This window comes from Styela clava, chromosome 11 (genome assembly GCF_964204865.1).
Source record: "Styela clava chromosome 11, kaStyClav1.hap1.2, whole genome shotgun sequence".
Lineage (NCBI taxonomy): Eukaryota > Metazoa > Chordata > Ascidiacea > Stolidobranchia > Styelidae > Styela > Styela clava.
This window is the reverse complement of record NC_135260.1, coordinates 10,928,090-10,950,802: the sequence shown is the minus strand read 5'-3', so window position 1 is coordinate 10,950,802 and position 22,713 is coordinate 10,928,090. Positions and strand designations below refer to the sequence as shown.

The 22,713-nt window shown below is 35.5% G+C and overlaps 3 protein-coding genes across 9 annotated transcripts; all 3 read left to right on the top strand.

The window, feature by feature from the left end:
- The first annotated feature begins 1,853 nt into the window (after positions 1-1,853).
- Positions 1,854-21,413, top strand: LOC120347597 (uncharacterized). Of its 6 annotated transcripts, XM_078117887.1 has the most exons (7): positions 1,854-2,205; positions 4,279-4,426; positions 5,504-5,613; positions 5,965-9,761; positions 10,092-10,506; positions 10,578-11,162; positions 11,446-11,483. In XM_078117887.1, the coding sequence occupies exons 1-4, from the start codon at positions 1,954-1,956 to the stop codon at positions 6,211-6,213; spliced, it is 759 nt and encodes a 252-aa protein (XP_077974013.1). In that variant the 5' UTR covers positions 1,854-1,953; the 3' UTR covers positions 6,214-9,761; positions 10,092-10,506; positions 10,578-11,162; positions 11,446-11,483. The 6 variants fall into 6 exon arrangements, with proteins under 6 accessions (XP_077974013.1, XP_077974012.1, XP_077974014.1 ...); XM_078117886.1 differs by having other exon boundaries at positions 10,092-11,162; XM_078117888.1 differs by lacking the exons at positions 10,092-10,506; positions 10,578-11,162; positions 11,446-11,483 and having other exon boundaries at positions 5,554-5,613; positions 5,965-6,169.
- On the top strand, positions 13,528-17,592 carry LOC120347436 (uncharacterized). The gene is made up of 4 exons (XM_078117889.1): positions 13,528-13,880; positions 15,528-15,675; positions 16,791-16,900; positions 17,201-17,592. The coding sequence occupies exons 1-4, from the start codon at positions 13,629-13,631 to the stop codon at positions 17,447-17,449; spliced, it is 759 nt and encodes a 252-aa protein (XP_077974015.1). The 5' UTR covers positions 13,528-13,628; the 3' UTR covers positions 17,450-17,592.
- Positions 17,724-20,635, top strand: LOC120347596 (uncharacterized). 2 transcript variants are annotated; one of them, XM_078117891.1, is made up of 3 exons: positions 17,724-19,403; positions 19,732-20,146; positions 20,218-20,615. In XM_078117891.1, exons 1-2 carry the CDS (start codon positions 19,152-19,154, stop codon positions 19,768-19,770), a joined length of 291 nt encoding a protein of 96 aa, XP_077974017.1. In that variant the 5' UTR covers positions 17,724-19,151; the 3' UTR covers positions 19,771-20,146; positions 20,218-20,615. The 2 variants fall into 2 exon arrangements, with proteins under 2 accessions (XP_077974017.1, XP_077974016.1); XM_078117890.1 differs by lacking the exon at positions 19,732-20,146 and having other exon boundaries at positions 20,218-20,635.
- Positions 21,414-22,713: the final 1,300 nt, after the last annotated feature.

The following is a 22,713-nucleotide window of genomic DNA, read 5'->3' as shown; positions in this document are numbered from 1 at the left end:
AAGAAAATAAAAGTAACATTCGAAGGAAGATGCCCACTAACAAAAGGTAAAATGTCTATATCTGTCTAGATTCTAGAATATATACAATGCCACGCAGGATAGAAAAAGAAATCAAAATTATAGTGAAGAAATATTTTATCAGCAACAAAACATGGGAGGATATGATTTAGTGGATATATACCTATATTTGTGAATGCATATACGTCATGAAGGCATTTGAGTATTGAATGTAGAACTGGAGATGACCAAAACATATATAATACATATACGGAATATAATATTGAACCACAGATGAGTAATTATTTCACAATGAATATGAAAAACAATATAGCACATAGAAGCATCCCTCATGAAAACTACAAAAGCATTATAGAATTTATAAAATAACACAACATAAAACCTGAAGATGTAAAGCATGGTGTACACAAAGTTTTATATTATGTCATTGTACGCAATATGTGTGCCCAAGAATTGACAATGTTATATTCTGTAAACCTAACGAGTGCCTATGAAAGTGTACACCATAAAATACTACCAAATCATATAAATGAGTTTAATTATAAAGTTATGTGGAATATTTTACCTTTAAAAACATTACCAAGTATCCGAAACATTGCAGGATATGAACTATGTGTGTTATGCAAGAAAGAATCAAACAGAATTTACAACTCATTTATTTTGGAAATGTGCATTTGCTCAAACAGTGTTCAATGAACTATATGAAAAATTGAACTAAAAAATAATTTCAGAACTTGTTTAATGCTTGATTTCAGTGATTATGAATTTTATCATACTGCTGAAGAATTAGAGTGTATAACCATTGTAATGTCAATAACCAGGCATAAAATATGGCTCGAAAGAAATGAGGCTATATTTCAAAATGTAATGCCTAATTTGGACAGAGTTGCCAAAAATGTTAAAATGTCGATTGTTTGTCGTAAAAATATAGAGACTCAAAGAAATAACTCTCAGTACAAAAATGTTATGCAAAAATTGTATAACATTTTTATTTAGAACACAGTAAATGTATATTTATAAGACTTTACTGATATCACATGACTAAATCTACTATTGTATTGTACTATATACAGATCTAATTAGTCCTTTAGTCCTCTAACTTTTATACATGTGTATTTATTAACTGAAATATTACAATAACCTAAATCAATTATAAATATGGAATAAATATATTGGAATATGACAGCCAATGGATAGAAACTTCAAATGGAATGCATGTACAATGTATAAATTACACATGGAATTGGGGAATGATTTATGTATCAAAGTAATATTATTATTATGATGAAAATGTATGGCTAACTAATATTATCGTAGTAGTATATATTTACGATATTATTTATTGAAAAATATAATAAAAATTATTAGGATCGTTTTGTTATTATCTCGTTGTTGTTGAAAATCGCTTTTCTCATTCTACTGGATCAATTGCTTAGAAACTTTCACTGGTTGAAGGTGGTATTGTTAATATTTCAAACAACCAAAGTTATTGAAAACGAAATGAACCTAATAATGGCTACATTATTAGGTTGTTATTGGCGGTGGCGTGATACAGACTGAATACTCGTACTACTTTACTTCATTAAAAAACATATAAAGTTAAGTTTACTCCTACCGTTTCAACATTGAACACGTCCTATGTATGTTAGCACGTTATCGTCTTCTCCTGTTCGGTTGTGTTACATGACTTTTCACATTAAGCTATTTCATTTCCCACTCTCATTGGCCTAATGGGCCATATCGAGTTAATGCTATCAATCAACATTAAACATCATATTTGTTTGTATCTCAAACAGATCGAATACAAATTCGTTTTAAAGAAATGTTGGCCAGTGCCCAGCAGAGGGAGAATTAGCATTTTCTCGAATGCAGCGCGGTCGAGTTATGCTCAACGTTTGACAGATCATTGTAAAGTGGGGATCGCGCACAGTCGAGATGAAGGTATTAGTAGTCTCATTTGCGAAATGTGGAACAAAGACCTTAGCTTCAGCACTTCGCACTCTAGGTTATTCTGTGTATGATTTTGAAGAAAATCAAAATTATCTTAGAGAGGAATGGATAAAAATAATGACCGAAGGAGGGACAAAGGAAGATTTTTATCGAATGTATAAAGACGTTGATGCTGCTGCAGACATCCCTGCATGTCTTTTCTGGGAAGAAATCTCTGAAGCGTTCCCCGACGTTAAGGTACTAAAATGTGTTTGGTGCTTCGAGTATAAATGTAGGAATTGTCCACATAAGAAAATCAAAAGTTATTCTGTATTCAAAGAGAAATTGCTTATCACACTATATATATTTGAAAAATCTTATTCAGTCAAAAATAAAATATTGTACATTTCATTGGTTTCGTTTAATTTAATATCTCAAATGTGTCGATATTAATTTCAGACAACTTCTGCATGTATAGTTTCCCATATCAATTAACGCCATGCTCGACACCAAAAGGTCACAATCAATCATTTCTACGATATTTTCAAGTTCAAATCCTATGTAGGTAATTACCTCGGGCTACAAAATTTGGCAAATAACAACCAGAAAATGTTACGAAATATTCTACATATATATATTATCGTCAATTTTATCTTGCCCAAGTGTGAAATACAACTTGCGGCTTATATTCGAAACAAACAATAATGTGTTATATGCGCTTTGCGGCGGTTCATATGATATTAATGGCGGTATTGCTCATCGTGCTAAACATTAGGAATACGCTTGCCAAAGCACCTTGATTACCCCGCATGGGTTCGCAGGTTTAAATTCCGCGGGGGATAATTATGTGAGATAGGATTGCTGGACTCATACCCATCGCAGGATGCTTCACGTAATTGCTGGTCAGTTACGGCTTCGTCCAATATCAAGCACATCTATCTGTAAACAAATACGAAGCTAACTAATCCCTAACATGGACTGTTATCCGGACGAGAGACTATGGATCGCCATGCGATCAAGCCTTCCTATCGTTTTTTTTTTCTCCCGTGAGAAATGTGTAAATCCTATTCTAATAATACCGTTAAACAGTTATCCCAAGTGTCCCCTTAAAATCAATGTATTCCGTTTAATTTTTTCACGCATGACATGGCAAAGCTGAATAGTATAAAGCAGGGGTCGGGAACCTTTTTGGTCAAGAGAGCCATAAAATATACATATTTTCAATTGCATTTCCGTGCGAGCCATATAACATTTCTTCACTTAATCAGGCCTGAAATGTTCACTCAAAAGTCAACACATACAATGTCAATATACATTTAATGTGATTTCTGATGCTGCATGTAGTCGCTGCGGGCCTTGAACGGTTGCTCACATGCAGCCCAAGTTGAAATCTACGATACTCATCACCCTTTTTCGTTTAGGCATCTCCGTAGTGTTTTTGAAACTCTATCGCTCTGTGATGTCACAATATATGTTCCAGAATCCCCTTGTTTGTCACAATGCCTGTCTGGTAATTATCTTACATAACATAGACATGTGCTGGACGCGCGTTCTCAAACGTATTGGGAATTTCCTGCCAAATTTGGCTATAAAAGAGTTTGAAATCTCGTAACAATAGTAAGCTTAGTCTTGGGATATTAGATTTTTCTGAGAGCCATATGCCGTCACCAAAAGAGCCATATATGGCTCGCGAGCCATGGGTTCCCGACCCCTGGTATAAAGCAACGGTGCTTAAAATAATACATTTTCTAAAACTGTCAAAATTAGAAATAAAATCGAGTGGCTCCATGGTTAACCTTCAAATGTGATTCACCTAATTCGTAAACAGTGTCAGTAGCTGGATGCTGATGAAACTATTATATATATACTTGAGCAATACGTAGAGTTTACCCAATACGAGTATCGTATACTTTCCGCTAATAGGAGAAGATCCGGTATGACAATTATTCAACGTTTGAGATAATTAGGCGCAATTTTAAGGGAAAGCTGTAATCAACAAACAGATGTGTAAATCATCATGTGATTGGCGAATATCCCAAACTCCTATCCTACCTGATCAAACGCTATGAGATTCCAAACGTGTTTTCCATGAGGAGTGCAATCAGAAAAGTGGAATAATCTATAATGCTATATCTTCTGAACAGTCACATTAATTAATACAATGACATCCTTTGTTACCTGGAACTGCAGACTTACATATTACACCACAAATCATGCTAGGATATCTATCTCAAACCCCATTGCATACATCCATCATTGCATCCATCATTTGGCACAGCACTTCACATTTATCAAAAGTTTATATATATATATATATATATATCATTTCAGCTTATTTTCACATGTCGCAATAATGAAGATGAATGGTTGAAAAGTTATCAAATACAGATGAAGGCTATTGCAGATGATCACTATGTTGCCACGTGGCCGTTTCTCTCATGGACAGCTTACAAAAATTTCCAATTCGGCCACCATGCAGGTACTTGAGATTTTAGTAATTTGAGGCAGCAAGCAAGGCTTTGTTCTAACATTACATTGATCATATATATGACAAACTGCTGTTCTGATTTATACGGGTTGTGTTCGTGGCATGAAGTGGAGGTAACGAACTAACGATTCCTATACAGATTCAGGGATATAGGTTCATCATAATGGTCCGATTCTCAGTTTCATTATGCTACATTGCAAATCTTCAAATCTTTTCAAAGGCGTGTATAGTAGAGATGCACCGATACCATTTTTGTCGCCGATACCGATACCAAAGGAAAACACCGATATTTTAAAAAGCCGATATTCCGATATATACTATGTAATTACTCTCATAAGTGTGCAGGGCGAGAGAGTTAAAACAATAGTAGTCCGTATAAGCATTATTTGCAGTGCACACTATTTCAGATTAAAAAAGAGATGTCACAAATAATAAGAAATTGATGTTTGAGATCCCGATGCGTTAATTGCGCAGATTCATTTTGCGCCGACGCTAGTTATTCCGGAGTTCGATTAGAAAACTCATGGGGTTTCGCTACTGTGGGTGGTAAAATTCTACTAATATGGGTGGTTTACTTATCATGTCAAACTGATACATTGGGTTGTTTGCGCAGGATTTTGTGCCAATATAACTAATATTCTATCAAATTATTTCTTAATAATTACCATGGATCTTAAAAATGCCAATAAAAACATTTGGTAGAGAAAATAGCAGAATTGGGTGAGATAGTTTGGCCGACAAACAGCTAAAAACAAACGTTAGAATCATTTTCCCGTTTCTATTCCGGGGTTGGGGGCAAACATGACTCATAGTTAACGAGGACAATGCCGCCAACACGATCTCTCTGAGCAAAAAAATACCTCTAAAATTAGTACCTTATTTAAAAAATTCAGGATTGGATTAAAGAGCTAAAAATATCGGGAATATTTGTCGACATGTAGCCGATACATAATACCCAAAAAACTGGCCGATATTACCGATACATCTCTAGTGTTTAGTTGTTTGTATTGGTGTGACAATGTAATGTAAGCACTGTGCATCTTTCCATGATTATATCAAACGTTACAGGTCGCGTTGCATTCTGTTGCCCCCCACAAAGAATGAATCAAATTTTTCAGGGTGCAAGTCCAACTGTTGCGAAAAAGAGATACAGAGATCACAACACAAGTGTTTTACAGGTAAACAATAAAACTTGGAGAGTTTTGGTATATATTCTAGAATTAAACCTATATATATTGTTGGGAGCCGCGTAAAATTTATTTTTATTTGAATTGTTTAAAATAAAAATTAATGATATTCGTCGAATCGCGACATTTTCTTTGTTGTACCAAATATGTTCCAGTTTTCTTGACGATAAACTCCTTGAAAATTTGGCAAGCCACTGACACACATATATATGCCAGAAAAGATTCATTTATTATTATCTGTTTATTTTTTTATGATACACTTACCTTTTATCCATTTTTTGTCTATATAAATATAATGAGCCAATAACTTTACCAAGTTATCATAAATTAATACGTTTTCAGAGAGCACCAAAGGACCGCCTTTTAAAAATGAAATTGTCGGATGGATGGGAACCTTTGTGTAAATTTCTCGGAAAGCCTATTCCAAGCGAGCAATTTCCACATAAAAATAAAAAAGGATCATCGATGGAGGAATTCGTTAACGAAAGCCCGTTTGCTCGACAAATCAAAAGAGAAGTGTTCATAACGAAGATTGCCATTTCAGTGTTATTAGCTGTAGTTGCTTTCTTTTTCAGCAAGTCATTTTTCTGAAAGATGTCACAGAAATGGATTTGAAATCATCCTGGGACATATCTATTTCAGTAGCGGAGTTACAATTTTTAAAATGGTTTTAATTAAATACCTATTTTTGTCTAGAGAATTTATTTAGAAGTATTTGAGAATAAATGTTGCATAACAACTGGAAAAATATTTGCGAACCAAATGCGGGATATTTTGAAGATGAAATTATGCCTCAAACCAAATGCAGGCGCGTTTTTATAGACAGTGTGAACAGTATAAAACCACGGACGTTTCCCCGACCTTCGTACTATATCAAAATTTTTGATACTTATTTCAAAGTGATTTGGAAAGGGTATATACGCTTAAAAACTGGTTTACAAGTTCAAAACCATCATGTATATATTAAAATATTCAACCACGTGCTGTTTACCGGTACTGATAGCCTACCTATCTCTAATATATTTGATTTTTGATTATTGCAACTAAACTAAAGCACCTCGGGGGATATGAGTACAATCAAATTATTTACAACTAATTTTTTGAAATACGGCTGAAAACTGACAAATAACGTGCAAAACTGAGACAATGTTTTCAACTATGCTAGCCTCCAATATCTGTCTGAGCGACTGCACAAATAGCCATTGTTACATCATCGTTGACTTATTGCTGATTGGTCATTGATACGGAAATAAACAAGAAAATCGATGCCCGGGGAAACATCCGTAGATTAGACCAGTGGTTCCCAACCTTTTTTTATATCGCGGCACACTATTCAAGCACTTTAAATATTCGCGGCACATCTGTCACAAAACATGAAGACTTCTACTCATAAAGTCAGTTTGCTATAAAATACTGAGAAAAAAATGAAGATCAGATAAAGGACTTTTTATTCATGTAAATACAACATACCCTTTATTTACTAACAGGTATAGAGAATGTCAGTAGGACCGTTATGCATTGTGCTTCTTTACTACTGCTGCAATTTGTGGACGAATGTGAGGGAGACATAATCCTAACTCTCTGAGAGAGACACACTCTTAACGCGGGCGAGAGGGGTTGAGGGGCGCGGTCGCTTTACAAAATTATTATTTCCGAAAAGTGATGCGAATAGCAGCACAGGTAATACGTGGTCTTCAAACGCATCTCCGATCACGCGTTTGGTTTTCGTCGCCCTTCCGCGTTCCACGTTACGCCCTTATTATTATCACATGTATTCTCACTTTTGCACAACCTAATTCTTTTTTGTTACAACTTGTTATGTTTCTCCCATTGCCAAAATCATTCAATAGTGTTATTGTCGGCATTTGCGAGTGAAATGAAAAATGCAAACAAACTGTATTTCATTACAACAATTATTTATTATCGATAAAAATACTGAGTTCGTTTAAAGTTGGTATAAACCGCTGACCGTATCTTTTCACGTTATGAATTTCGTGCAAGGCCCGAGCATATATTGATGATAACGATCATATCATTTACTATGTCGAACCGCTTATTCGACTCTTCAGACCACAGAAACTATTTAAAAAAGGTAACCGTTTTAGTGTTCCAGATAGGAAATAATCGTCAATTCTACCACGCTTTCGTAAAGTAGCGCAATTTACTAAATTTAATGAAGGTTTTTTCATTGCATTAGTTCCTTGGCTTTATATTCCTGGGAGGACTACGCGTAAATGGGTTCCTGGGTGAACTACGCGTTCAATTCGGCGACATATGTTAAAGACAGCTAATAAAGAGTGAATTCGGATTTCATTCCAATTTTTATCTTATGTGCCGGCTTTGATCTTTCTCCTCACCGTTTGTAGAATACCCGTCCCAATTTCAAGCTGACAATATTACCATTGCTGACGCCGGAATGCGGATATCTATGAAGACGATAATTGACCTTCTTATACTTTTACTTTTCTATTGTGCCTGTTTTATTTTCGTATTAAATATTGAATAAAAACCTGGCAAAGTCATTGCGTGAATCCGGGATGTTATTTTGAGTTTAAATAATAATTCAATAAATCGGCAATAATGGCAATTTTACTAGTCAATTAATACTTCCTTGGTAAAACTTGGGAAAAATTTCGCACAACAATTTGTTACCTTGTTTACCGTTTTCAATTTTACGAAACGACTTGATGCGCTTTATGCAAAACTTCGAATTGGAACAATACCCAAATACAGTGACCTTACATTTGAACCCACGTACATTTGAACCCATGCGTATATCCGCGGGTTCAATCTATATGCGGTTGCTAAAACCCATGGGTTAGGGTGAGTATGGGTTCAAATATCCGTAAAACAAAAAAATTCCCATAGGTGCAATAGTATGCAGGTGCAATTGTCATGGGTTCAAATGTTCGTGGGTTCAAATGTAATAGAACCCCCAAGTACGACTTCTCAAATTTGTCGTTTATGTTTGTTAGCAAACGCCGTGGGGGTAATTCTCGCGGATTGGAAATTGGAATCACTTGAAATAATTTCAAAAATGAAAATCTCTTCGCGGCACATTAGGTGGTTGGGAACCACTGGATTGGACCAAGATCAATGTATTTGCACCAAAGTGACGGACGAGTTGACGCTCATTGTTGCAAAAACTAGATAAAGATAGGTAGCAGTTGATTATGCTAGTTCATTCTAATCTTACACCAAAAACACACAATTGTATTACAATCAAATATTGCCATGCGATACGAACCGTGACAAAAGTACCCTCAATATCTTTTACGTGGCGTTTTGCAGACTTGCGATGGATTGTGATTACCCAGAATACAGAAATTTTCTGTATTACATGATTGAAAAATTCTGTATGGCCATTCCGGTAATATAACCGCGAGTTGACGCTTACAAACTTGTTTACGCGTTCATAACCATCATATTGAATAAAAAATATTTAAACGCTGTAGCACAGTACTGTATGTAGTACTGGTTGATCACCTAATATACATACTATTTTCGCAATCTGCTATTTCATTCTTCAACACTGAACACGACTGATATTTGTTTGCACGTTATCGCCTTCTCTTATTCGATAGTTTGGTGAATACGTACTATTTTTAAATACCAAAGTTAAATTTCTAAACCGCTTGACATGCGATTCGCAATGCTATTCTATTTCAAACATTCATTGACATGACAAACCATGTAAAGTTGATTCCTTACAAAGCTACAACATTAAACATTAACTAATATTTCTTTGCACGTCAAACCAACTATAATGTTTTTTAAAGAAATGTGGCATGCCCGAGGGAATAGTAGCATTTTCTTGAATTCAACGCTTTCGGATCATGTACAGCGTTTGGCAGATCATTGTAAAGTGGGAAAAGCGCATAGCCGAGATGAAGGTATTAGTAGTCGCATTTTCAAAATGTGGTACAAAGACCTTTGCTTCAGCACTTCGCACTCTAGGTTATTCTGTTTATGATTTTGAAGAAAATCAAAATTATCTTAGAGAGGATTGGATAAAAATAATGACCGAAGGAGGGACGAAAGAAGACTTTTATCGAATGTATAAAGACATTGATGCTGCTGCAGATATCCCTGCTTGTCTTTTCTGGGAAGAAATTTCTGAAGCGTTCCCTGACGTAAAGGTACAAAATTGCTTTTGATGTTTCGAATATAAGTGTCTGAGTTGACCACATCAAAAAATCAAAAATTATATCTTTTTCAATCAAAGAAGTAGTATCTTATTAATTGCATCGATTTTGTTGCATACAATTACTCAAATGTGTCGATGGTAATTTTAGACATGTTCTGCATGCATGTAAGGTTTGTACAGTAGACAGCATCTCATATTGTCGTTAGACTTGAGCTTGTTGGTATTGATTTTTATCTCTCATTTATTTTGTTTTAATCCTATACCTCCCAGAATAAAGTTGAATGATATTGAATCGGAATGTTAATGCCTTTTTGCTTTTTAGGAAAGATGGATATTCGTGTTGAAGGCCAACCCAAAATAGTGGGGCAATGCTAAGTTCTACATTCTGACCGCATATATGTTGATGCATAAAACTGCAGACACAAAGTCAAAAACTCAATTGTTAACGATAATACTATCGCCTACTACATCTTCCTATCCAACTTTAGGTTGCTTAACGTTGTGTTCGGTTAGCAGACTAACCTACAATCTGTATGGAAAAGCATTGTCATCATGTTTCTACTGCAAAGCGACTTATTCAATTTGGTTTCTACTAGCCGTGCGGACTCAATACATTGCGACATACCAATTCTCATTGACCAGATGCTTATACACCGCGCGCCCAGTTTTGTAATTCAGGACGAGGATTACAACGGAATTGTGAAGACAGTGAATTTCCAAATTACCTCATAAAAATTGTTAGCTTTTGCCTTTATTACATCATTTTACACGTCACATCTCATTTGCTAAAAGTTATATATCATTTCAGCTTATTTTCACATGCCGGAGCAGTGAAGATGAATGGTTGCAAAGTTACCAACTACAGATGAAGGCTATTGCAGATAATTACTTTGTTGCTATATGGCCGTTTCTCTCTTGGACAGCTTACAAAAATTTCCAATTTAGCCACCATGCAGGTACCTGAGATTGTATTAATTCTAAGAACTACTGTTTTGTTCCTACAACGCCACAATTATTTCAGTGTTTAAATGTGTTTCAAAACATAACTGTACAACACATATCCTTATTTGGCTGTGTTCGTGATAAAGAGTGGAGGTAACTAACTAACGATTCACATTTAGACTTCGAGCTATCATGGTAGGCTCATCATGGTAGTCTGTTTCCCTGCTACTTTGACAAAAATCTTTAAATGTCATAGAAGGCGTTCATATTCGTTGTTTGTACGGTGTTCTAATGCTTTGAACCGCCGAGCATATTTTCTTTGTTTCGCAATTATATTACAGGCCGCGTAGCGTTCTGTTGCCCTCCACAAAGAATGAATCAAGTTTACCAAGGTGGAAGTCCAACTGTTTTGAAGAAGAGATACAGAGACCACAACACCAGTGTTTTACGGGTAATGATTAAAACTTCAAAATGGATAAATTTGACATATTCTAGAAGATTGCATATCATTAACCGCGACATTGTTTCTTTTTAGTACTTAACATGCTCCAAAACTTGTTTACTATTTAAACTATTTGAGATTCTGGGAGGGACATATATATATATATATATATACTAGCAAAAGATTCATGTATTTTCACATTTTTTTATGACAGAACTGCCTCGTTTATCAATTTTTTTGCATATATATAATGAAACAATAACTTTACCAAGTTATCATCACATGTTTTCAGAGGGCACCGAAAGACCGACTTTTAAAAATGAATTTGTCAGATGGATGGGAACCTCTGTGCAAATTTCTTGGAAAACCTATCCCAAACGTCCCTTTTCCACATAAAAACAAAAAAGGATCGGTTATAGAAGAAATCATTAAAGAAAGCCCATTCGCTTGTCAAATCAAAAAAGAAATGTCCATAGCGATATTTGTCATTTCAGTGTTATTAGCTGTGGGTGTTTTCTTTTTGGGTAGGTCATTTTTCTGAAAGATGACCTGAAAATGGATTTAAAAGCATCTCGTGGCACATCTTATAAAATGTTTCAAATGATATAAATAGAATATAAAACTTACTTTGTGTCGAGAATTTATTTAGCAGGTTTTGAAAATAAATGTCATATATTTGAGAATCGAATGCAGATAATGTAGGATAAAATTTTGTCTCAATCCTAATGCATTGTTTGATAAGATTTTACAAAACTGCTGAGGAAAGTCTTGACAGAAAGAGTGGGCAGTATAAATTAGCCGATGCATAAGTTGTACAAGAAAAATATATAGCGCCAATATTAAAGTCGATCTGATGATCATTGTGACTAAAATTAGAGAAAGATAGGTAATAGATGATGACGCTGGTTCAGTGGGTCCCAACTTTTTTGCCTCATGACCCCCTTTGAATATTTTCCTATCTATCGCGACCTCTATCATGATATTTGATGAATTTATATTAGTTCCACAAAAGAAGGATATGACGCCTAAATGTGTAGAATCGTTATCTTCAACCAAATAAAACACTATCAATCATTTTATTATTCCGGTATCTTAAAATTTAATTTATGACAACTGCCTTCGGAGTGCACTATCACTAATAACTGAAAATATGGCGCTTTGATGCACTACTGGGGAAAACGAGTGTTTTCTCGCACAAACGATTGCACACTTATTTTAGTCAGCGAACATTCATTCGTATCACGAGAGCCTTTGAGCAAATTTCTTTCAATTAATCAGTAAGATCTTGTATATACAGTCCTTATACAGTTGCGGAATTTACACGCACCAACCAAATCAAATTTATCTGGGTCGTTATGGCAAAATGCAGAGTTACATGGAGGGCCGAGCATAAATCAGGCTAGTGTTAAAAAGGTGCACAAAATAAGCACCCGCTCACCCTAACTAGTGAAACACACACAGTCATATAAACAAACACGATATAAAATCAATTTAAGATGTGAATATACCGAACAAATCGGAAAATGACAACACTCCAGTAACAATAATTAGCAGCAGTAATTTAACAACATCTACCAAAAACAATTTTTAAAAATTGCGGAACAAACTGAAGTAAAAATTTGAGGTCGTCACAGTTACAATACAAAAAAATTTCTCAGCGACCTCAAAAATTTCGCAAAATATCAATCTAACACATAAAATGTCATAATTTAACACTTACGGCAAAATGAAAACGCACGCCGTCAACGGATGAGATTTCGTGGCGGTAAGTAGTCAGTTGTGCTACAAAAACATGAAAAAGGCAATCTCGGAAGAAGGCCAGAAACACGTCATTGATTGCTAGGTACGGAAAAGCACTGCATAAAGCAGGGGTCGGCAACCTTTCGTCGCTCGCGGGCCAAAATGAAGGGTTGCAAGTCATTGGTGGGCCGTTCATATTTTTAGAAAGTTAAAAACCGAACTGATGATATCTTTATAATTAAAATCAAGCAGTGATACATCTCTTGAATAGAATATAGCTTTATTTCCTCATTGCATTGCATCTCAAAAATTTCCATTTGGATATTTTCGGCGCCATTAAACTATTTGCACTTAGCAGCAACCTTTCTGTGTTTTGTTGCCTTTGTCTATAATTAAATATTAGGCATTGAACACGTCTGATATTTGTTCACGCTATCGCCTTCTCTTGTTCGGCAGTTTAATGAACCACTTAAACATGCGTTTATGCAATCAGCTATTTTATTTCCGACATCCATTGACCTAGAAAACCATGCCAAGTTAGTATTACTAACACGGCTTTAACATTAAACACCACTGATAGTTGTTTGCTCGTCAAATAAACTAACTACTAATTCGTTTACATGAATGTGGCTATCAGAGTGTAAATTAGCATTTTCTTGAACGCAGCGCAGTTGGGTTATGCACAACGTTTGACAGATCATTGTAAAGTAGGGAAGTAGTGCGCGCATAGGCGAGATGAAGGTATTAGTAGTCTCATTTTCAAAATGTGGAACAAAGACCTTAGCTTCAGCACTTCGCACTCTAGGTTATTCAGTCTATGATTTCGAAGAAAATCAAAATTATCTTAGAGAGGAATGGATAAAAATAATGACCGAAGGAGGGACGAAAGAAGATTTTTATCGAATGTATAAAGACGTCGATGCTGCTGCAGACATCCCTGCATGTCTTTTCTGGGAAGAAATCTCTGAAGCGTTTCCCGACACCAAGGTACTAAAATGTGTTTGGTGCTTCGAGTATAAATGTAGGAATTGTCCACATCAGAAAATCAAAAGTTATTCTGTATTCACAAAGAAATTGCCTATTTTACACCATATTTGAAAAAATCTTGTTCAGTCAGGAATAAAATGTTGTATATTTCATTGGTTTCGTTTGATTTAATATCTCAAATGTGTTTATATTAATTTCAGACAACTTCTGCGTGTAAGGTTTCCCATATCAATTAACGCCACGCTCGTCATGCTCGACACCAAAAGGTCACGGTTTCTTCACTGTTATTTTGGGTTTATGTTAGTTAGCGGATCAATCATTTCTACGATATTTCCAAGTTCTGATCCTATGTAGGTAATTACCTTGGGCTACAAAACTTGGCAAATTACAACAGGAAAATGTTACGAAATATTCTACATATATCATCGTCAATTTTATCTTGTCCAAGTGTGAAATACTACTTGCGGCTTATATTCGAAACAAACATAACTCCTTTTATCGGCTGACAATGTGTTATATGCGCTTTGCGGCGGTTTATATGATATTCTTGGCGGTATTGCTCATCGTGCTAAACATCAGGAATACGATTGCCGAAGCACCCTGATTACCCTGCATGGGTTCGCTGGTTCAAATTCAGCGGGGGATAATTATGTGAGATCGGATTGCTGGACTCATACCCACCGCAGAGGGGTTCACGTAATTGCTGGTCGGTTACGGCTTCGTCCAATAGCAAGTAAACAAATACGAAGCTAACTAAGCCCTAACATGGACTGTTATCCGGACGAAAGACTATGGATCGTCATATGATAAAGCCTTCTTATCGGCTTTTCTTTCTCCCGGGAGAAATGTGTAAATCCTGTTCTAATAATACCGTTGAACAGTTAGCCCAAGTGTCCACGTAAAATCGATATATCCCGTTTTACTTTTTTCACGCATGACATGATATAAAGCAACGGTGCGTAAAATAATACATTATCTAAAACTTTCAATTAATTCGATTGATTTAAATGATAGTATATATGTGATTGTACTTGTTTTGACAAAATTAGAAATAAAATTGAGTGGCTTCATGGTTAACTATCAAATGTGATTCACCTAATTCGTAAACAGTGTCAGTGGCTGGATGCTGATGAAACTATTATATACATACTTGAGCTATACGTAGAGATTACACGATATGAGGATTGTAGAGTTTACCCAATACGAGTATTGTATACTTTCCGCAAATAGGAGAAGATCCCGTATGACAATTATTCAACGTTTGAGATAATTAGGCGCAATTTTAAGGAAAAGCTGTAATCAACAAACATATGTGTAAATCATCATGTGATTGGCGAATATCCCAAACTCCTATCCTACCTGATCAAACGCTATGCGATTCCAAACGTGTTTTCCCTGAGGAGTGCAATCAGAAAATTGGAATAATCTATAATGCTATATCTTCTGAACAGTCACATTAATTAATAAAATGACATCCTCCTTCCAATGTTACTTGGAACTGCAGACTTACATATTACACCGTGAATCATGCTAGGATATCTATCTCCAACCCCATTGCATCCATCGAAACAAAATCAAATAGTTACATCATTTGGCACAGCACTTCACATTTATCAAAAGTTTATATATATATATATATCATTTCAGCTTATTTTCACATGTCGCAACAATGAAGATGAATGGTTGAAAAGTTATCAAATACAGATGAAGGCTATTGCAGATGATCACTATGTTGCCACGTGGCCGTTTCTCTCATGGACAGCTTACAAAAATTTCCGATTCTGCCACCATGCAGGTACTAGAGATTTTAGTAATTTGAGGCAGCAAGCAAGGTTTTGTTCTAACATTACATTAATCATATCTATGACAAACTGCGGTTCTGATTTATACGGGTTGTGTGCGTGGCATGAAGTGGAGTTACGAACTAACGATCATATTCCACTCGCGGGGGTGGTGATGTGCATGGCTCGTAGTTCACGATCTCTCCAAGCCAAATATATTTTCTAACTAATTTTTTTAAACAGTATGGATTTCATTAAAAAGCTAAATATATCCGAAATATCGTTCTATATTCAGCCGATACCGATACTAAAAATTGGCCGATACATCTCTATAATGCAGCGTTTCCCAAACTTTTTCGACCACGGAACACTTACACTTTCATCTCGCCTCGCGGAACACCAAAAAATGAAAGGGTAAATTTGATAAAGAAAAAAAGTGTTATGTAGCGGTTCCCAATGGGTCCTCGTGGCGAGTTGCCAACTGTGCCGCTCAAACTAACAGAACTGTGTTAAACATACCTAAAAATGATTGAATATTTTACGTATTGCATTTATTATTAATGATTTATTGTTTCTTAATTTAAATGCTGCGTATATGAATCAATTCGTTAATTTTACCTTTCTATGTCGTTTACTTTCCATTACGTGGGGCTTGCCTCTAATGATATGTCTAATGGAGATAGAAGTACTTTCTGCAATATCGCGAGCTGCAGACCCAAAACCAAGCAGAGATGAAGGAAGAAGAGTTGACCTTTTGCCTTTATTCTATAGACCTACTTGTTTGCCTATAGCGAAACCAAAAGTATTGCTTTAAACCTGATAATGAACTTAACAGTCAAAAAACGAAGCCGACGGTTAACGAAAATGCCACTACCCCACCCTGGTTAGTCCGCTTTAGGCCGACGGTGACGCGATATCGAACGGTCAGGTCAGTTGGGCGATAACTTCACGTTCCGTGGTCGTCATAGCGACCATTTCAGACTTATTTTTGATTACTTTTCCACGGAACACTTCGAACCGCGGAACACAGTTTGGGAAACGCTGCTTAAATGCATAATTGTTTGTATTGACGTGATAATGTAAACACTGTGCCTTTTTCTTTGTTCCACGATTATAATAAATGTTACAGGCCGCGTCGCGTTCTGTTGCCCTCCACAAAGAATAAATCAAACTTTCCAGGGTGCAAGTCCAACTGTTGCGAAAAAGAGATACAGAGATCACAACACCAGTGTTTTACAGGTAATCAATGAAACTTGAAGAGTTTTGGTATATTCTAGAAGTAAACTTCTATATATTGTTAGGAGCCGTGTAAAACTTGTCTTTATTCAAATTGTTTAATATAAAAAGTGATGATATTCGTTGAATCGCGGCATTTTCTTTGTGGCATAAATATGTTGAAGTTTTATTGAAGATAAATTTCTTAAAAATCTGGCAAAGCCACTAACGTATATATATATATATATATCTGTTTAATTTTTTCTGATAAACTTTCCAATTTTGATACATTTACCAAGTTATCATAAACCAATACGTTTTCAGAGAGCACCGAAGGACCGCCTTTTAAAAATGAAATTGTCGGATGGATGGGAACCTTTGTGCAAATTTCTTGAAAAGCCTATTCCAAGCGAGCAATTTCCACATAAAAATATAAAAGGTTCATCGATGGAGGAATTCGTTAACGAAAGCCCGTTTGCTCGACAAATGAAAAGAGAAGTGTTCATAACGAAAATTGCCATTTCAGTGTTATTAGCTGTGGTTGCTTTCTTTTTCAGCAAGTCATTTTTCTGAACGATCGTTTGAAATCATCCTGGGACATATCTATTTCAGTAGCGGAGTTCCAATGTTCAAAATGGTTTCAGTTAAATACCTATTTTTGTCTAGAGAATTTATTTAGAAGGATTTGAGAATAAATGTTGCATAACTACTGGAAAGATATTTGCGAAACAAATGCGGGATATTTTGAAGATGAAATTATGCCTCAAACCAGATGCATTGTTAGATTAAATTTCACCAGGCCACTGGGCGCTTGTTTATAGACAGTGTGAACAGTATAAAACTATGGCCGTTTCCCCGACCCTCGTACTATATCAAAATTGTTGAGATATATTTTAAAAGTGATTTAAAAATCTATATACGCTTACAAAATGGTTTACAAGTTCAAAACCATAATGTATATTAAAATATTTAACCACGTGCTGTTTACCGGTACTGATAGCCTAAATATCCCTGACAGGTCTGATTTTTGAATATTGCAATTATACTAAAGCACCTCGGAGGACATGGGTATACAATCAAATTATTTACAACAACAACACGGCTGAAAACTGACTGACAAATAACATGCTAAACCGAGACAATGTTTACAACTATGATTAAGCCTCAAATATCTGTCTGAGTGCAAGAAGTATCTGAGCGACTGCACAAATAGCCATTGTTGCGTCATCGTTGACCATTATTTCTGATTGGTCATAGTACCGAAATAAACCGAAAAGAAATCGATGCTCGGAGAAACATCCATAGATTAATCATTAATGTATTTACACAAAAGTTAAAATTAGATAAAGATAGGTAGCAGATGATTATACTAGTTCAATATAATCTCACACGGAAAATGGAGCTCCAGAAGTATGTGCAACAAGATGACGCACAACCTGAACATAGTATGTGTACCAGGTTAAGGCTGTGCGCCATCTTGGTGCACATACTTCGGGAGCGCGCGAAAAACACACAGCTGTATAACAACCCAACCATTGCCATGCATTACAAACCGTAACAACAGTACTCTCAATAAATTTGTGTGGCGTTTGCAGACTTGTGATGGATTGTGTTTCTCCTATAGCAAAAAACTTTTTCTGTACTACATGATCATTGGAAAATTCCTATTGGTTATTCTGACAGATTTCTTGTGATATGACGCTTACAAACTTGTTTACATGTTCATAACCATGATATTGATTAAAAATATTTAACCCATGTAGCACTGTTCTACATGTAGTACTAGTAGCTAATTTAGCTCAGTTTATCACTCACTGTAGGCTGCATAGTATTTTTGCAATCTGCTATTTCATTCCCAACATTCATCGACTTACAATTACAATACATGTCAAGTTAATTTTACTCCCACATCTTCGACATTTAAACACGTCCGATATTTGTTAGCACGTTATCACCTTCTTTTATTCGGTAGTTTGGTGAATATTTTTTTATAAATAATAAAGCTAAAATTTCAAAACCACTTGACATGCGGTTTCGCAATGCTATTCTATTTCCAACGTTCGACATGACAAAACATGTCGAGTTGATTCCTTACAAGGCTTTAACATTAAATATTAACTAATATTTCTTTGCACGTCAAACTAACCAACTATAATTTATTTTAAAGAAATGTGGCATGCCCGAGGGAATAGTAGCATTTTCTTGAATGCAACGCGTTCGAATCATGTACAGCGTTTGACAGATCATTGTAAAGTGGGGAAAGCGCATAGGCGAGATGAAGGTATTAGTAGTCGCATTTTCAAAATGTGGAACGAAGACCTTTGCTTCAGCACTTCGCACTCTAGGTTATTCTGTTTATGATTTTGAAGAAAATCAAAATTATCTTAAAGAGGATTGGATAAAGATAATGACCGAAGGAGGGACGAAGGAAGACTTTTATCGAATGTATAAAGACATCGATGCTGCTGCAGACATCCCTGCTTGTCTTTTCTGGGAAGAAATTTCTGAAGCGTTCCCTGACGTAAAGGTACAAAATTGCTTTTGATGTTTCGAATATAAGTGTCTGAGTTGACCACATCAAAAAATCAAAAATTATATCTTTTTTAATCAAAGAAGTAGTACCCTATTAATTGCATCGATTTTGTTGCATACAATTACTCAAATGTGTCGATGGTAATTTTAGACATGTTCTGCATGCATGTAAGGTTTGTACAGTAGACAGCATCTCATATTGTCGTTAGACTTGAGCTTGTTGGTATTGATTTTTATCTCTCATTTATTTTGTTCTAATCCTACCTCCCAGAACAAAGTTGAATAATATTGAATCGGAATGTTAATGTCTTTTTGCTTTTTAGGAAAGATGGATATTCGTGTTGAAGGCCAACCCAAAATAGTGCGGCAATGCTAAGTTCCACATTCTGACCGCAAATATGTTGATGCATAAAACTGCAGACACAAAGTCAACAACTCAATTTTTAACGATAATACTATTGCCTACTACATCTTCCTATCCAACTTTAGGATGCTTCACGTTGTGTTCGGTTAGCAGACTAACCTACATTCTGTATGGAAAAGCATTGTCATCATGTTTCTACTGCAAAGCGACTTATTCACTTTGGTTCCTACTAGCCGTGCGGACTCAATACATTGCGACATACCAATTCTCATTGACCAGATGCTTATACACCGCGAGCCTTGTTTTGTAATTCAGGACGCGGATTACAACGGAATTGTGAAGACAGTGAATTTCCAAATTACCTCATAAAAATTGTAAGCTTTTGGCTTTATTACATCATTTTACACGTCACATCTCATTTGCTAAAAGTTATATATCATTCCAGCTTATTTTCACATGCCGGAGCAGTGAAGATGAATGGTTGCAAAGTTACCAACTACAGATGAAGGCTATTGCAGATAATTACTTTGTTGCTATATGGCCGTTTCTCTCTTGGACAGCTTACGAAAATTTCCAATTCAGCCACCATGCAGATACTTGAGATTTTATTAATTCTGAGCACTACTGTTTTGTTCCTACATCGCCACAATTATTTCAGTGTTTAAATGCGTTTCAACACATAACTGTACAACACATATCCTTATTTGGCTGTGTTCGTGATACAGAGTGGAGGTAACTAACCAACGATTCACAGTCAGACTTCGAGCTCTAGGCTCATCGTGGTAGTCTGATTCCCTGCTACATTGACAAAAATCTTTAAATGTCATATAAGGCGTTCATATTCGTTGTTTGTACGGTGGTCTAATCTAATGCTATGAAACGCCGAGCATATTTTCTTTGTTTCGCAATTATATTCCAGGCCGCGTAGCGTTCTGTTGCCCTCCACAAAGAATGAATCAAGTTTACCAAGGTGGAAGTCCAACTGTTTTGAAAAAGAGATACAGAGACCACAAGACCAGTGTTTTACAGGTAATGATAAAAAATTCAAAAAGGATAAATTTGCCATATTCTAGAAGGTATTGCATATCATTAACCGCGACATTGTTTCTTTCTAGTACTTAACATGCTCCAAAACTTGTTTACTATTTAAACTATTTGAGATTCTGGGAGGGACATATATATATATACTAGCAAAAGATTCATGTATTTTCACATTTTTTTTTATGACAAAACTGCCTCGTTTATCAATTATTTTGCATATATATAATGAGACAATAACTTTATCAAGTTATCATCACATGTTTTCAGAGGGCACCGAAAGACCGGCTTTTAAAAATGAATTTGTCAGATGGATGGGAACCTCTGTGCAAATTTCTTGGAAAACCTATCCCAAACGTCCCTTTTCCATATAAAAACAAAAAAGGATCGGTTATAGAAGAAATCATTAATGAAAGCCCGTTTGCTCGTCAAATCAAAAGAGAAATGTCCATAGCAATATTTGTTATTTCAGTGTTATTAGATGTGGGTGTTTTCTTTTTGAGTAAATCATTTTTCTGAAATATGTCCTGAAATTGGTTTATAAGCATCTCGTGGCACATCTTATAAAATGTTTCAAATGATATAAATAGAATATAAAACTTGCTTTGTGTCGAGAATTTATTTGGCAGGTTTTGAAAATAAATGTCATATATTTGAAAACCGAATGCAGATAATGTAAGATAAAATTTTGTCTCGATCCTAATGCATTGTTTGATAAAATTTACCAAGACTGCTGAGAAAAGTCTTGACAGAAAGTGTGTGCAGTATAAATTAGCCGATGCATAAGTTGTACAAGAAAAATATATATAGCGCCAATATGAAAGTCGAGCTGATGATCATTGTGACAAAATTAGAGAAAGATAGGTATATATGATGACGCTGGTTCAGTGGGTCCCAACTTTTTTGCCTTATGACCCCCTTTGCGTATTCTCCTATCTATCGCGACCTCTATCATGATATTTGATTAATTTATATTAGTTCCACAAAAGAAGGATATGACGCCTAAATGTGTAGAATCGTTATCTTCAACCAATAAAATACTATCAATCATTTTATTATTCCGTTATCTTAGAATTTAATTTGTGACAACTGCCTTTAGATTTACCTGAGTGCCATATTTTACGGCTGATTAGACGATTTTCACGACGTCATGTTTCGACTTTCTGGGCAAATTAATTTTGAACCAGGTAAACAACATAGGTCAAACTCGGTCCCAATATTATACTTTTGATCTCACAATTGAGGCAAGTGTAAAAAAAATTTTGCGACATAATAATGATAAAAATTATTTAAAGTTACCAAATTTGGAGGTACCATCACTGGTAGTAACTGAAAATATGGCGCTTTGATGCACTACCGGGGAAAACGAGTGTTTTCTCGCACAAACGATTGCTCCCTTTTTTTAGTCAGCGAACATGCATTCGCATCACGAGAGCCTTTGAGCAAAATGCTTTCTATTAATCAGTAAGATCTTGTATATAAATCAAATTTATCTGGGTCGTTATGGCAAAATGCAGAGTTACATGGAGGGCCGAGCATAAATCAGGCTAGTGTTAAAAAGGTGCACAAAATAAGCACCCGCTCACCCTAACTAGTGAAACACACACAGTAATATAAACAAACACGATATAAAATCAATTTAAGATGTGAATACACCGAACAAATCGGAGAATGACAACACTCCAGTAACAATAATTAGCAGCAGTAATTTAACAACATCTACCAAAAACAATTTTTAAAAATTGCGGAACAAACTGAAGTAAAAATGTGAGGTCGTCACAGTTACAATACAAAAAAATTTCTCAGCGACCTCAAAAATTTCGCAAAATATCAATCTAACACATAAAATGTCATAATTTAACACTTACGGCAAAATGAAAACGCACGCCGTCAACGGATGAGA

Excerpts from the sequence above, each read along its gene's own strand:
- LOC120347597 (XM_078117884.1), top strand. The coding sequence starts at position 9,459 with ATGTACAGCGTTTGGCAGATCATTGTAAAGTGGGAAAAGCGCATAGCC. Across the intron at positions 10,726-20,691 it reads CCAATTTAGCCACCATGCAG|GCCGCGTAGCGTTCTGTTGC; the intron begins GTACCTGAGATT and ends ATTATATTCCAG. Across the intron at positions 20,802-21,080 it reads ACAAGACCAGTGTTTTACAG|AGGGCACCGAAAGACCGGCT; the intron begins GTAATGATAAAA and ends ACATGTTTTCAG.
- LOC120347436 (XM_078117889.1), top strand. The coding sequence starts at position 13,629 with ATGAAGGTATTAGTAGTCTCATTTTCAAAATGTGGAACAAAGACCTTA. Across the intron at positions 13,881-15,527 it reads AAGCGTTTCCCGACACCAAG|CTTATTTTCACATGTCGCAA; the intron begins GTACTAAAATGT and ends ATATCATTTCAG. Across the intron at positions 16,901-17,200 it reads ACAACACCAGTGTTTTACAG|AGAGCACCGAAGGACCGCCT; the intron begins GTAATCAATGAA and ends ATACGTTTTCAG.
- LOC120347596 (XM_078117890.1), top strand. The coding sequence starts at position 19,152 with ATGAAGGTATTAGTAGTCGCATTTTCAAAATGTGGAACGAAGACCTTT. Across the intron at positions 19,404-20,217 it reads AAGCGTTCCCTGACGTAAAG|CTTATTTTCACATGCCGGAG; the intron begins GTACAAAATTGC and ends ATATCATTCCAG.